The 14,342-nt window shown below is 44.2% G+C and overlaps 1 protein-coding gene across 2 annotated transcripts in view; it reads left to right on the top strand.

Moving 5' to 3' along the window:
* The window catches only part of PPEF1 (protein phosphatase with EF-hand domain 1), a 471,481-nt gene extending 457,553 nt beyond the window's left edge, over window positions 1-13,928 (top strand). For both annotated transcript variants that reach the window (XM_069204506.1, XM_069204505.1), the window contains exon 17: window positions 12,499-13,928. In XM_069204506.1, coding sequence (XP_069060607.1) covers window positions 12,499-12,692 — 194 coding nt within the window. In that variant the 3' untranslated portion in view covers window positions 12,693-13,928. The remainder of the gene's footprint in view (window positions 1-12,498) is intronic.
* The last annotated feature ends 414 nt before the right edge of the window (window positions 13,929-14,342 follow it).

The following is a 14,342-nucleotide window of genomic DNA, read 5'->3' as shown; positions in this document are numbered from 1 at the left end:
TACATGATTTTAGCATTGTAATAACAGGGAAATAAACTTACTAAACCTTTACTTAAAAGTGTGGTTATTGATGGCTGTAAAGCTATGGTGTGAAATTTACTGACTCCATTGATTATTGAATTGACTAATGATTATTGATTATTGGGCATTGATCAGTGTGTTTCCTGCTCTGGAACCATGGTAAGAACATCCTAAATGAATCAAAGTTAATCGACCTATACACGTCCCCTGGTAGGTTTACTTATTAAGGACCGACACGCTAACACTTTCATCTGGGTGCCTAAAGAAGCAATGGCAGAGGTGGTCCCCCAAGGGCTTCTCTGCCAATAAACACGAGACTTTACTCCCCTCCTCCCGATTACACTACACTTGTCAAGGAAAGAATAGCCCAATTTCTGTCACAAGGGGAAAACATCACCTTCGACCAGTGCATCCTCTCCACTGCACAGGAAGAAACTGCCCAAATTCCACACACCCACTCCCAACATCCCACCCCGTCAGATACTGAGTATAGACCATTTGGGAACAGTAATGGCACTCCTAGCAAATGTTGCCATACTATCCGTTCCCAATACGGGAAAGGTGTCTATTGTCTCTACTTTCTTATCCCCAAGATGGGTAGCATGCTCGGGTCGATGCTAGGCCTCCGCCCATTGAAGAGGTTTGTTTCCTCTGAACATGTGGTCCCATTACAAGGTGTCATCCCCCTTGTCACAGCAAGGCAACTTCATTACTGCGTTGGATCTGAAAGACTTCGAGATTCACATCCCTATACATCCAGCACACAATCAGTACCTTTGCTTCATGGTAAGTAAAAAACATTACCAGTTCACTACCAGCTCAAGGTTCTTGCTTTTGGGATGCCAGAGCCCAAACATTGTTTACCAAGTGTCTGGCAGTCGTCCCAGCCCGTTTGTGCAGGCATGCCATTCATATGTTTCCATACCTAGATGAGTGACTCATAAAGAGCCCAATGCTTAGCACACAGTCATGCGCCAGTGGCTCTACTGCACAAGCTAGGTTTCACCATCAACAAGAAAAAATTGCATGTCCAAACCCGGATACAGTGATGGCATGCCAGCATTTCCTGCCTCCATTTCAAACACACAGGCCCATATTTATACTTTTTGACGCTAAACTGCGCTAACGCAGTTTAGCGTCAAAAAATTTAGCGCTGTCTAACGCCATTCTGAAGCGCCATGCGGGCGCCGTATTTATGGAATGGCGTTAGCCGGCGCTAGCAGACCGGCGCTGCCTGGTGTGCGTGGAAAAAAACCACGTAGACCAGGCAGCGCCGGCGTAGGGGGAAAATGGCGTTAGGGCGTCTTAAAATGGGTGAAGTCAGGTTGAGGCAAAAAAATCGCCTCAACCCGATTTGCGCCATTATTTTCGACGCCCAGACGCCATTTAAATGACTCCTGTCTTAGTAAAGACAGGAGTCATGCCCCCTTGCCCAATGGCCATGCCCAGGGGACTTATGTTCCCTGGGCATGGTCATTGGGCATAGTGGCATGTAGGGGGGCACAAATAAGGCCCCCCTATGCCACCAAAAAAAATTAAAAAATATAAAAAATTATACTTACCTGAACTTACCTGAATGTCCCTGGGGTGGGTCCCTCCATCCTTGGGTGTCCTCCTGGGGTGGGCAGGGGTGCAGGGGGGGTCCCTGGGGGCAGGGGAGGGCACCTGTGGGCTCATTTTGAGCCCACAGGCCCCTTAACGCCTACCCTGACCCAGGCGTTAAAAAGTGGCGCAAATGCGGGGTTTTTTGACCCGACCACTCCCGGGCGTGATTTTTGCCCGGGAGTATAAATACGACGCATTTGCGTCGCCGTCATTTTTTTTAGACGGGAATGCCTTCCTTGCATCTCATTAACGCAAGGAAGGCGTTCACGCCAAAAAATGACGCTATTTGCCCATACTTTGGCGCTAGACGCGTCTAACGCCAAAGTATAAATATGGCGTTAGTTTTGCGCTGAATTTGCGTCGAAAAAAACGACGCTAATTCGGCGCAAACGGAGTATAAATACGGGCCACAGTCCATTCACTGTATGAACCACGATTAAACTATTGAGCAGGATTGCTTCTTGCATAGTCATCCTGCATGCCAAATTGCACATAAGACCACTAAAAGTGTGTCAATCACAGTAATGTATACAAGCAGAAGGGCAATGGAATGCTCTAATGCTGGTAACCACTGGGAACATGGCATTTTCTCCTCTGATGGAACAGAAAAAATCTGTTAATCAGCAGGCCCTTTCTAGAACCCATTCCACAAGTGAACATTACCACAGATGCCTTCCTCACTCAGTGAGGTTCCCACCTACACCACATGACAATAAAAGGTACCTTGTTTTCTCAGCACCATGGTTGCCACATCAACTGCTTGGAACTGCTAGCCATCAAAGTTCTACCAATTCTGCAGGGAAAGACTACAGTCATAAAGACAAGCAACATGACATCCATGTTCTACATTCAGAAGAAGGGAGGTACTCACTTTCCCAGCTTCAAGACTTAGCATCGGACTTTTGGCATTGGGCAGCCCACCGCAGAAATCACCTCTTGGTGAAGCATTTCTTTGAGGGGACAACAACTTTGCGGGACTGATCAACAGGATACATCAACAGGTACAGGAGTGGAAACTCCATCCACAAGTCTTTCAAAAGTACATATACAGTAGATAGAACTGTTTGCCACTCCCAAAAATGCAAAATGCCAAATGTTTGCTGTCAAACACCCACATCCCCAATTCAAGGGCAATGTGGTATATGGATCAATTGGTCAGGGACAATTGCTTATACTTTTCCGCCTCTCCCCTTCATCCATATGTTGTCAGGAAGATTCAACAGGTGTTCATGACTCCTAGCTGCACCAACATAGACATGACAGCCATTCTTCTCAATGCTTCTAAAGAAGTCAGTCAGCATTCACAAGAGACTCCCAGCATGGCAGATCTTCTTACTCAGCATCAGGACCATCTCAGACACCTCGATCCCAAAGAATTCAATATAGCAATTGAGTACCTGAGTACTTAGACTTCAGGTACCTTAATCTCCCATAAGAATGCATAATAATTCTGCAGGAGGCTAGGACAGAGTTCTGCAATGTCGGTTCTGGAGAGCCGGGTCCATGCCAGATTTTTTGCATATCCACATTTAGAAAAATGTAGATTTCTGAAACACCTTTTTTCTAAATGTGGATATGCTAAAAATCTGGCATGGACCCAGCTCTCCAGGACCGACTTTGCAGAACCCTGGGCTATGAAACCTTCTACTCACACTTGCTACACAGTCAAATGGAAGATGTTCAAGCACTATTGTTTTTCCAAACAGATAGACCCTTTTACAATTTAGTTGAAGAACATTATGGCCCTCATTACGAACTTGGTAGTCTTCTGACCGCCAGGGCCACGGTGGTGGTTTAACCGCCACATTATGAGTGTGGCGGGTTGGCCTCTGCCAACCCGCCACATCCCCGCTCAGACCACCAGGGCGGTTGGACCTGCCGGGCCTGAGATGAGCATCTCCGACCCGACGGTCCAATGTAGACCGCTGGCGGTATTATGAGCCAGCTTTCTACCAGGGTTTCCATGGCTGTAGCACCGCCACGAAAACCCTGGTGGAAAGGCTACCGGTGACAGGGAATTTCCTCACTGTCCCCGGCAGACGACTCCCCCCCCCATCAAGCACAATAACACCCCAAACCCCCTTCATATTAGAACCCCCACGCCACCCTCAGGTACAGTGCCCCCCTTTCCCCACCCCCTTCAGGTACAGAACCCCCTCCCTGCATACATACACATGCACCCGGCCCCCCCACATGCCCCGCATACACCCATTCACCAACACTGACATACACGCTTTCAGTCAAAGCATCCATACATGCATTTGCTTAAACATTCATATGCATTCAACCACCATACACACACCCATACCCACACGCATACACACATGCATACAAACACCGATACACACACCCATACCCACACACACATGCATACAAACACCCGTACACACACCCATAACCACATGCAAACAAACACGCACACACAACACCCCCACCCCCCTCCCCTGTCGGACGCCCCACTTACATTGTCCGGCAAGGAGCTCATCCGGCAGGGCACGGGCACTTTCACCGCCGGCAGCGCCCCACTATCAGGACACCGCCAGGCCGTATTACAGGTCGTAATATGGCTGGTGGAGTCCTTTTGGCGGGACGGTGGTGGAACCACCCATGCGCCTCTGCCCTGCAGCACGACTACAGCAAGATTTCTCCCCAAAATGTGGGGGAAATCCTGCAGTACCCATAATATGGTGGGCGGAAGATCTCCAGCACTGGCGATCTTCTGGCACCCGTGGCTTTGGCAATCTTCCAAAAAGACCGCCAAAGTCATAAGGAGGGCCTCTAACCTACCTTCTACACCTTTATAATGCAGGGTTAGCGTATACTTCCATACGACTACATCTCACTACAGTTGCAGCGTACCTTCAGAACTGACATTTGTCAAACTTTAAGGTGCCTGTTATTAAATCACTTATGGAAGATCTGAAAAGGTTTCTCCCTCCAAAACACCTCCAGCACCTGAATGGAACTTAAATGTTGTACTCATACAATTTATAAGCCCTCCTTTTGAGCCTCTCCATTCATGTGCATTACAAGATCTATCTTGGAAGGCGGTTTCCTCACAACAATCCCTTCGCTTAGATGTATTAGTGAGCTACAAGTGCTTACAATAAAGGAACCATACATTCAAGTTCACAGGGATAGCACAGTTCTTCACACTAACCTTTAATTCTTAATTAAGATTGTCTCATATTCCACATCAATTACACCATTGTGCTTCCTGTCCTTTTCACAAACCCAGACTCACTAGAAGAAAGGGTGCTTCACCATCTTTATAGTAAAAGAGCACTTATGTACTATATGGACCGAAATAAACCATTCAGAAAATCTAATCAAGTTTTTGAAGCCTTTGCAAAACCCCCTAAAGGATCTCCTATTTCTCAACCTGGATTTGCCAGATGTATAGTTAAATGTATCCCCACATGCTTTGCTAAAGCTGAATGCACCTTACCAGTGCCCCAGTGACATATGTAAGCCCACTACTTGACCAACACCACACACTTTCCTTAAGAATTATTATGTATATATGCTTGCACGTCAGCAAACTTTGGTTGGCCAGGTGGTTTTAAGGAAATATTTCCAACATCTGCGCCATCCGCCAGCTAGCCACCACTGCAGAGCATGTGTATCTACAGCTACATATGCTATGAATGTAAAATGTTACTTACCCTGTAACCATCTGTTTGTACGTGTAGTGCTTTAGATTAACATTTGCCCTATTCTCCCTAAAAGCTAGCAATGATCACGTTTGCCATAGTTTCCACATATTACTCATATCATATCTTCAGCACACTCTGAGTCAAGATGTTCCACTCACACTACTTGCCCTGTTCCACTTACACTACTTGCAAGTGGAGCAATTGCGCTGATGTATTCTGGGACAAGGGAGGAGTCACAACAGGTCTTTTGACTCGAACATCTTAGAAGTAAAACAAGTTGCAAATGTCCAGGCCCAACAGTAGGTGGCAGGAGTATGCAGAACATGTGACTCTACAGCAGAGCATGCTATGAGCAAAGGGTTACAGGGTAAGTAACATTTTCTATATAAATTCACTGAAAAAAAACAAAGGTTAAAGGTGAGTTTATGGTTAGCTATTGAAATAAGGTAATAACTAATGTTTTTAAACTGAAAAATCAATGAATTTCCTCAGTTGCAGTTTAAGGAGCTAAGTATAACTTGACTTGTGCCCCGATCATGCACTGCTTATGATCTCACCTATTACATCACTCATAACATGTTAAATGACATAATTACTGCCAGGTTCTGCACCCAAACCCCTAGGATGGGCTAACCCTCTCTATTCATGGTTCTCCCATCCGTGCTCGGCCTTCAGCCTTCGACTAGGCACTTTACCTAACCCACCTTGTGCATCCAACCCCCTACGGATGCCCAACCTCCTGCTATGCACAGCCTTCATGAGTGTGTAGTGATGGTATGGCTCTGTGGCCATCCATCTGCAGGTGGCCAGCCCCCTCTGTGCATGGCAGTCAGCTGGGCGTAGTGTTTGGTTGGCGGCAGGGAACTCCCCTTCACATACTTATGTGTCTTCATCACTGTCCTCTTCTGATCCATCAGTTATTACATATTGCACCAGGCTGTGGTTGACTTCTCCTTCCCTACTCTAGGCAGTTTCTGGAAACCTAAAAAACATATTTAAAGCAGGACTTGAGATTCTAACAGTTCTGGAGATGTCCCACTGCATACATCTCTGGAACCAGCCCAGACATAACCGATTTCAAAGTGTTGGTCTTTTTAGGTATCAGGGACTCAAACCCAAACTTTGGACTCTCAGCAGGTCCTGTAGTTGCACCCCCAGAAGAGATAATAGGTCATCCAGGGAATGTCTTTGTGCTTGTTGGTTAGGCATCTAGAGGCAAAGCTCTCCCACATGTGGTCTGCTGTTGCTGAGGGCAGGGCACTGATCTGTTCACTGATATCCTTTGCCCAAATCCAGCTTGAATGATCTTCGGTGACCACTGCTCTGTGGTTGCTGCTTCTAGCTCAAACTCCGTAATGCACCTCTCCACTACTGCGTAGTACTGTGGTGAGATTCAGTTGTAGGGAATGTGGTTCACCTATTTTGCCCTTCCAAGGTTCCTCAGCATTGGCAGTAGGAGACCATCAAGGCTTTCATTTTTGTTTGACAGGGTGCTACTCATACAGTGGCACAAGAAATGCCCTATAAGGATTGTGGCACCCCAAGCCTCCCTTATCTTGTACATTGCCTCAGTCTTCACTTAACAGCCTTTGCTATTCTGGGTTCCACCAGCTCGACTCAGGCAATATACTGGTTCACTGGCAGTGTCATGTTCCTCAGAACCAGTGTCTTCTCTTTAGTCAACAGATTCCTGAGGCTCTAAAGTCCCAGCTTCTGTTTTTTCATCACCAGCCAGGATCTTCATGAAGTTCTGTTTCCTGGGGAATGGCAGCAGATAATGGGTGGGGAGCCAAGGACAGAAGAGTAGGCTTTCCAGCTTGGAACTGTAGAACTTTGCCCTTGATGCTTCTTTGAATTTGATGCATATCCTCTCCAGAATGCTCACTGAGTGTCTGTTATCACAGAAGCCCAAGATATTGTTCTTGTAGAGTGAACATTTACTTTCAACTTTGCCTCTGCTGCCTTGCACCATTACTGCCTTGTGGTCCTTGTTTTGGCTTATGTGTTTGGTGAGAAACTCTATAGCACAAACAGAAGGGGTTAAAGGGATGTCTGAATGTGATCAGCCTGCAAAGGGGTATGTTTCCCATCCGTTTATCAAAGAGGTGCTAAAGATGTATCTATATATTATGCTTACCATGACACAGATGAAGTCCCCGAGTCCCAGTGTCCTGAGTGTTTGATTTATGAACTCAAGAGAAACAAGTTCAAATATTGTTTCCTGGTCTAGACCAACAAATGCTGCCTGGACCTTCTGGTCTCTGACATACACAATTATGTCCCGATCTTGGGTCAGACTGTTCATAATTTGTTGCCCTGTTATCCAACAGGACTCGTCAGGATAGACTAATTTCGTAATCACCTTCTACAGATAGTTGGCACTACCTTCACTAGACTCTTGTAGTCCACATTGCGAAGTGAGATTGGTCTCCAATACTTGAGGTACTTCCTCTTTTCGCTTTTCGCTGTACAAAAGCATTTTCATGCTTTCCGTCAGAGACTGTGTCATGCTACCGTTTCCAGCCATTTTCTTGTAAATCACCGACCTGATCTCATTGCACAGTTCGACATAAAGTTCCACTGGAAAAACCATCACTACTCAGGGGCTTAGAAAGGGCACATACTGTTGGTAAGGCCATGTACTCCTGATTTTGAATTGAACTAAACACTTGTAGCAGAGAATATTGACTTACACTTCTACTCTAGAGTATCTGGGTAAGTGGGTAATACAGTGTTTTTGCTTGAAAAGGCTTCTGTAAATGTAATTGTTAGGCTATATTCTAAATTGTATTGCCCCACAAAACTGAAGGTTAGAAACAAGATTCTGGCGTCCGCCCAAGGATTGTGTGTCTACAATTGTGTTGTCTGAGGTCTGATTGCAGAGTCACTTTTATTTTCCACTTCTAGGCAGTGGGGGCAGTGGGCACACTAGTGGTGGGTGTTGGCTACACCAGTAGTGGAAACGTGCGGCAACCTTCTAAGAACCTTTTGGCACCAATTACAACAGAGGCAGTGTCAGCTTTTCCACATTCCCTTCAACATGTTGAAACTGTACTTTGGAAGGTTGATGTTAAATACTCATTACACAATCACAAACAGATTAACAGACTTCGGCACATATTCACATCAGGCTAATAATTGTGATTTTGGCACAAATGGGAGATTGTGATCTAAATTAGGATTACAAGAACTGTGAAAATACCACACTTCTCACACAAATGTAACTATATAATATCTGACTACATTTCTGTTGGTGCATTTTGCAGATTAGAACTGAAGAAGGCAGGCAGATGTACTGCTTTATGCTTGGTTCTGAAGTTTGGAACTCCCAGTGGTGGCTCGTCAACAGGGGCTTCAGTGCCAACCCTGCCCCCTGTGATCCACCACTTACTACTCCTTTCTTCTACCCACACTTCTCTTTATCTAATTTAGTTGTGCTCAAGACAACATGACTTAATAGGCCTGCTGACCTCATCGTGCTCCTGATGACAGAAGGGGGGGGGGGGCAGAGACAAGATCCATCTACACCTTCAAGCTGTTTGAAAACACATTAGTCTGTAGGTGGATGTCTTGATTTCACATACATGAGGGATGTAATTCAACTATGGTCCTTTACACAGACAGAGACCATTTTTAGCAGACATACTGCAAATACCTAAGACAGCACAGGCTATCCACTAAAATGGGTCTATCGAGGCGCACATCAGTACATCCATGAGCCCAATGAGTATCCATATAAAGCATCAGAATGGAATGCTGAGCCCTATCCCAACTTCAGAAGGGGCTGGGATTCCAGCACTATCACAATAGATTGATAGTGCTAGAATTCCAGACCTATTAGAAACTGGTAGAGGGCTTGAGTCCTCATGACTCTACTGCCTTGTCTAGCTCCTTTTTTTGTACAATGCCTTGCTGGGTCCTATGTCCATTACTTGATCCTGCCCAGCTGCTGCAATTGAGGATTCACAAGTAGAGGCAAGGTAAGTAATACAAAAAAGTCCACAGTTGTTGCCCTGTGTGTTTGCGAGTGGCAGTTTGTGAGAGTGAATGTGTGAGAGTGAGTTTGTGTGAGTGAGTGTGAGAGAGTCAGTGATGTTCAGAGACAGAGTGAATGTGTTTGTATATGTGTTTGTGCTTGTGAGTAACTGAGTGAGTTAGTGAGTGAAACTGATTATGTGTGAAAATGAGTAAGTGAGAGGACGAGGCAATGAGTGACACTGGGGAGTGTGAAAGTGAGAATGGGTTGGGTAGAGTGACTGAGTGTGAGTGTGTTAGAAGTTTCAAGTTTAGGTTTATTATGATACGGAACTCTATAGAGGTCCACATAAAAGAATAAATACATAAAATGGATAAATAACATCATATTATAAATACAACAACCACCCACCCTCCTAAAAGCATCTGATCGCGTAAAGCAAACATTATTCCTGAACAAACTTTAAACAAAATATGAACATTGAATTTAATTCAAGGATAAAAAATTTAAAGAAGGTAAAAACTCTATAGCAAAACATCTCATTAGGGGGGTCAGAAAAGGCCAACATTAGCTCAGTAGCTATGCGTAATGAAAATTTGAGACAGATAGGGCGAATCCACTTACGGCGGAAAAACAGTAAGGCCGGACACATGAAAACTACATGGTTCAGGTCTTGATCGCCATTATGACAAAGATTACAAGTGGCTGAAGAACCATACCATCTGGCCCACAATGAGTTGAGGGGAAGCAGCCCCTGGCGCAATTGGAGCCAGAATCGCCTGATCCAGTGAGGCAGGTTCCAGCTAAGGTAGGGCTGCATTTTGCTCAACAGAATAGTGTTGGTTACAAATTGAAAACCCTGCCTGTGTGCTCAGGCCTTTTTATCCCGGCGAAGGCTTGCAAGCCAGGTTAATTGCCTGGCTTTTAACTGTGACTGAGGAAGTGTGGGAATGGAGGCAGGGTCTAACTGTAGGAAATCTATGGCATGTATGAAATTCCTGCCAATGGTGTATTTTGACCTGCTGCCGGCCAAGACTTCTTTTTTTAACAGTGATCTCAAAGATCTCAAAGAGTCGTCACCACAGTTCATCATACTAACCTCCCAACGTACAACCCCAGTGAGACCTTGAACAAAAGCGCTTCGCAGGACCATCTCAAGCCTTAAGCTTGCTGTGGATAGGGCCGAATTTGTGAAAGAGAGTTTCCTCAAAATGCGACCCTCTAGTTTATCTAAAAAAAACATTTCGAAACTTCGATGTGCTCTAGGCCATAAAGTAAAGACGGAGGGATTTTTGCCCGGTACACCTCTAAGAGGTGTTTGAAATGTCTCTTGCTGGTAGCTCTATAAAGGGTATTCAAGCCATTAGCTTGTGATAGAGTTTTCCGTTGGTTTAGTTCTATGTGTGCCATGTCGCTGAGGTTCCCGAAGACAATTTTACCCAAGTGTATATGTGAGTATTTTTGTGACTGTGAATGAGATTGAGCATGTGAGTGTGTGTAACTGAGAGTGAGTGACAGAACATATGAGTGAGAATGAGTTAGTGAAATGGAAGGGAGAGCTATGGAGGGGATAAGTGAGGAAATGAGAGTGAGTGAGGTAGAGTGAGTATGAGCAAGTAAAAATTAGTGAGTGGGGGTACTAAGAGAGAAGAAGTGTTAGAGTGTGTGTGTGTTAGCAAGTGAAAGTGAGGGAAAATAAAAGTGTTCGTGACAGTGAGACTGAGCAAGTGAATATGTGTGAGTATGTGAGTATATTTATGTGAGAGAGTTGGAGTGACTATCAGTACAAGGAGAGTGGGAATGCAAGTGATTTAGAATGAGTGAGTGAAGGTGAATAAGTTGGAAGGAGCACGCATGTGTGACTGTATGTTATGCTGACAGTATGCTACTGGCCATGGAATACTGGAGAAAATTCATTTGTGGAGGTACTTCTAATGAGGCAGGGCAACCATGGTGACGCACATGCCCTGGCATACTGGAGGTAATTCTAGGAATATGGGGGCTCCCATCTAATAATGCTGATATATTTGAGGTAATTCCTTGCCTAAGTATGGACAATGATGGTATGTGAGGAACAGGAGGCATCCCTGAGAAAATGGTGGCCCTCACATAAAAGAATCATTTTTTCCAAAAAAAATATAGAGAACCCATGATATATGGGTGATATGAATGGCAAAATTATGGTATTGGCATATTGTGTGTGTTTCTTAGTACAAAGGGGTACACCTCACAAAAAGCTAGCAATAGCACACTGGAGGTAATTATTATCATATAGCAGGAACCCCGTAGCAAATCTTGAAAATAATTGGCCAACTCATGTGAAGTGTTAGGCTTCACTGGCACACCGTAAAAGTACAGAAATATTTGATTATTACCTTTTCAGAGCCTGTGGCGTTTCAGTAAATTCACTTGAAAATTGTGCTTTAAATTGCACTTTTTTAACCTATGTTAATCAAAAAGATATTGTGGGGAGACCCTCCAAAACCATTCACAAAGAAGTCAGTTTTGGTTGCTACGTTTGCTCACTGGATTCTGGGACAAGAATTACATCTCACCACTTTCCACCGCTGAAATGAGGAGGTAATATCCCATCCTATAAATTGCAGACCCTGCAGTATTGATATTTAGTGAGAGCTATATTACTTCTCTTCAGGGTCGGCTGTTCCACGATGGTGAAGCGGCGTCGCCCCTCTCGCTAAGAGCCAGGAAATGAAAAATAAAACAATAGCTTATTATTGTTTTATTTGTCATCTGCTGCTCAGCCAGCAATGCAGGGAGGGGCAGGGCTGGGCCACAGGAGGTGGGATGAGGGGAGAGTGCACCTAAGTGCACATGCGCACTTAGGTTTCTCCACGGGCTGGAGAAACTGCACAGACCCCAAGGTTGTGTCTGAGTTGCAGTCCGAGCCTCTCAGACCAATCCTGACGCTGCTTTCATGCTGGTTATCAGCATGAAAGCAGCGTCAGGATTTGTTAGTGGTATTTCCTGGTCCCGCTTTGGAGCTTCCAGGAGTAGGGGGACGCAGTGAGGAAGACGCTTGGAAGTAAGTTACTTTTTTTTGTAATTAATATTATTGTACCCTCCACCCCCGCTCTGTAATTACAAGGCAGCGGCCACTGCTTCTCTGAATATCAGAGCACTCATAATGAAACCATTTGCATGGTGTTGTGCTAATGCGCCTCCAATACTTTGTAATAGTCTGTATTTATACCAGTCTGATATTGTCTTTGCTACTTTTAGGACTGATCTCCAATGAAGAGTTCCGACAGACCTGGAAGCTCTTCAGCTCTCATCTTCACATTGACATCGATGACACGGCCATTGATGAGCTTGCACGCACCATTGATGCAAACAAAGACGGCGGCATAGACTTTAATGAGTTCTTAGAAGCTTTTCGTGTGGTCCACAAATTTGAGAAGAAGGATAACATTTAAAGACAGTGGAACTCAGGTCAATAAGCCTGGCACCCTCAAGGTTTGTATGGCTGAGTTGCAGCAACATTGACTTGCAAGTGATTTAAAGGTGACAACTGCATGGAAAACCAAGGCCAAGTAGGCACTCAAGTTTAGAAAATGGACATCCAACAACTCGATCTGCAGTGTTCAGTGGCATAGACATTAGGCAGAAGCAATACTTGGACAAGAAGAGACATTTAAGAGGGAACGTAGAAAGTGATTTTTCTTGGCTGCAGATTTATGTTGGCCACCAATGATGCTACGGATCATATGAACACCTCCTTTTCCAATTAAATGATCACTGCAATATAGGGGAATTTATTATGCTTCCAGTCTTTCCCTTGAGACATGTTTTAATACTATTTCTACTGGTGTGGTTACATCATTGCTTGACAGGAAAATCTGTTGAGTAAATTATGAAGGCGGTCCTGGATCTTCTGTATGCCTTTACCATTTCCTCTCCTAAATCAGAAGTGAGAGCTTGCGTGATCGATTGAGTGCTTTAGATTGAAATGCACTATACAAATAAATGTATTTATGTATATATATATATATATATATATATATATATATATATATCATTACCCATATAAAAATACCTTTTATTCTTGGGTTTGTAGTGTCCATTTCGCAGGTGTCACCTCATGAAAGGTTGTATATTTATGTGCACAGTTTCCTTGATTTTTGAATGATAGCCTTCCACTCCTTTGCTGCACTCACTCAGAATGACTCACTGTTTTGCCTCCTCCTCACCTCAGACAAAAGGACTTACACCAAGCTCAATGCAAAAAACACAATAATAAGGAAAAACTGAATCCATTGTTATCTCTGTGCCTGATAAACCAGCAATCACATAAACCCAATGTAAGAAAATTCTGAAGCTTTCTGATTTAGACATCCAACAGTGGTCATGTTCTCTCACTTTCAATATCACAAAGACACCATAAGGAATTTCATATAAATCCGATATTTGGCCTGGGATGTAATGCAACATTGTTTTATTTTGGTGTAATTCAAGTATAAGGTTACTGCATGACTGGGAAAACAATGGATTTTGACCACAACTATATTTTTCACTTTTTAAAACTGCATAGTAGTCTACTGATCCATTTCTAGTGAAAATGTATGACCACACCCTGCATTTGAAACGTTATTTCAAGTTGTAATTGTTTATTTGGGATTACATCACTGATTCCGCCCAATAAAATTCTATATTTTGCCTTTTCTTACTTTGCATCCCTGTGTGATTTTTTTCTGATCCACAGAACGACCTATTTGAAAAAGTGTGCTAAAGCTAGTTTCTGTATTAAAATTTAGGCATCAAGCCACTAACATCACAAGCATTGGCAGAGCCAGTTGGTCTCACCCATGAGACCTATAATGTTTTGCCAATGATTTTTAACCATGCTGTACAGAACACTGTGGCTACTGTGTAGCATGGCTAACAATAGAAAACAAGCATTTGTACTGCAGTAGGTCTCACATTTATGAGAGTTAGAGCTATTGGCATTGTAAATGACAATGGTGGTCATTACGACCCTGGCGGTCGGAGACCGCCAGGGGTAATGTGGCGTCCGTACCGCCAACAGGCTGGCGGTACGGAGGCCCTTATTACGACCGCGGCAGTAG

The sequence above is a fragment of the Pleurodeles waltl genome, chromosome 8 (assembly GCF_031143425.1).
Source record: "Pleurodeles waltl isolate 20211129_DDA chromosome 8, aPleWal1.hap1.20221129, whole genome shotgun sequence".
NCBI classification, from domain to species: Eukaryota; Metazoa; Chordata; class Amphibia; order Caudata; family Salamandridae; genus Pleurodeles; species Pleurodeles waltl.
The sequence above is the reverse complement of the archived record's forward strand: the minus strand, read 5'-3'. Positions and strand labels throughout refer to the sequence as shown.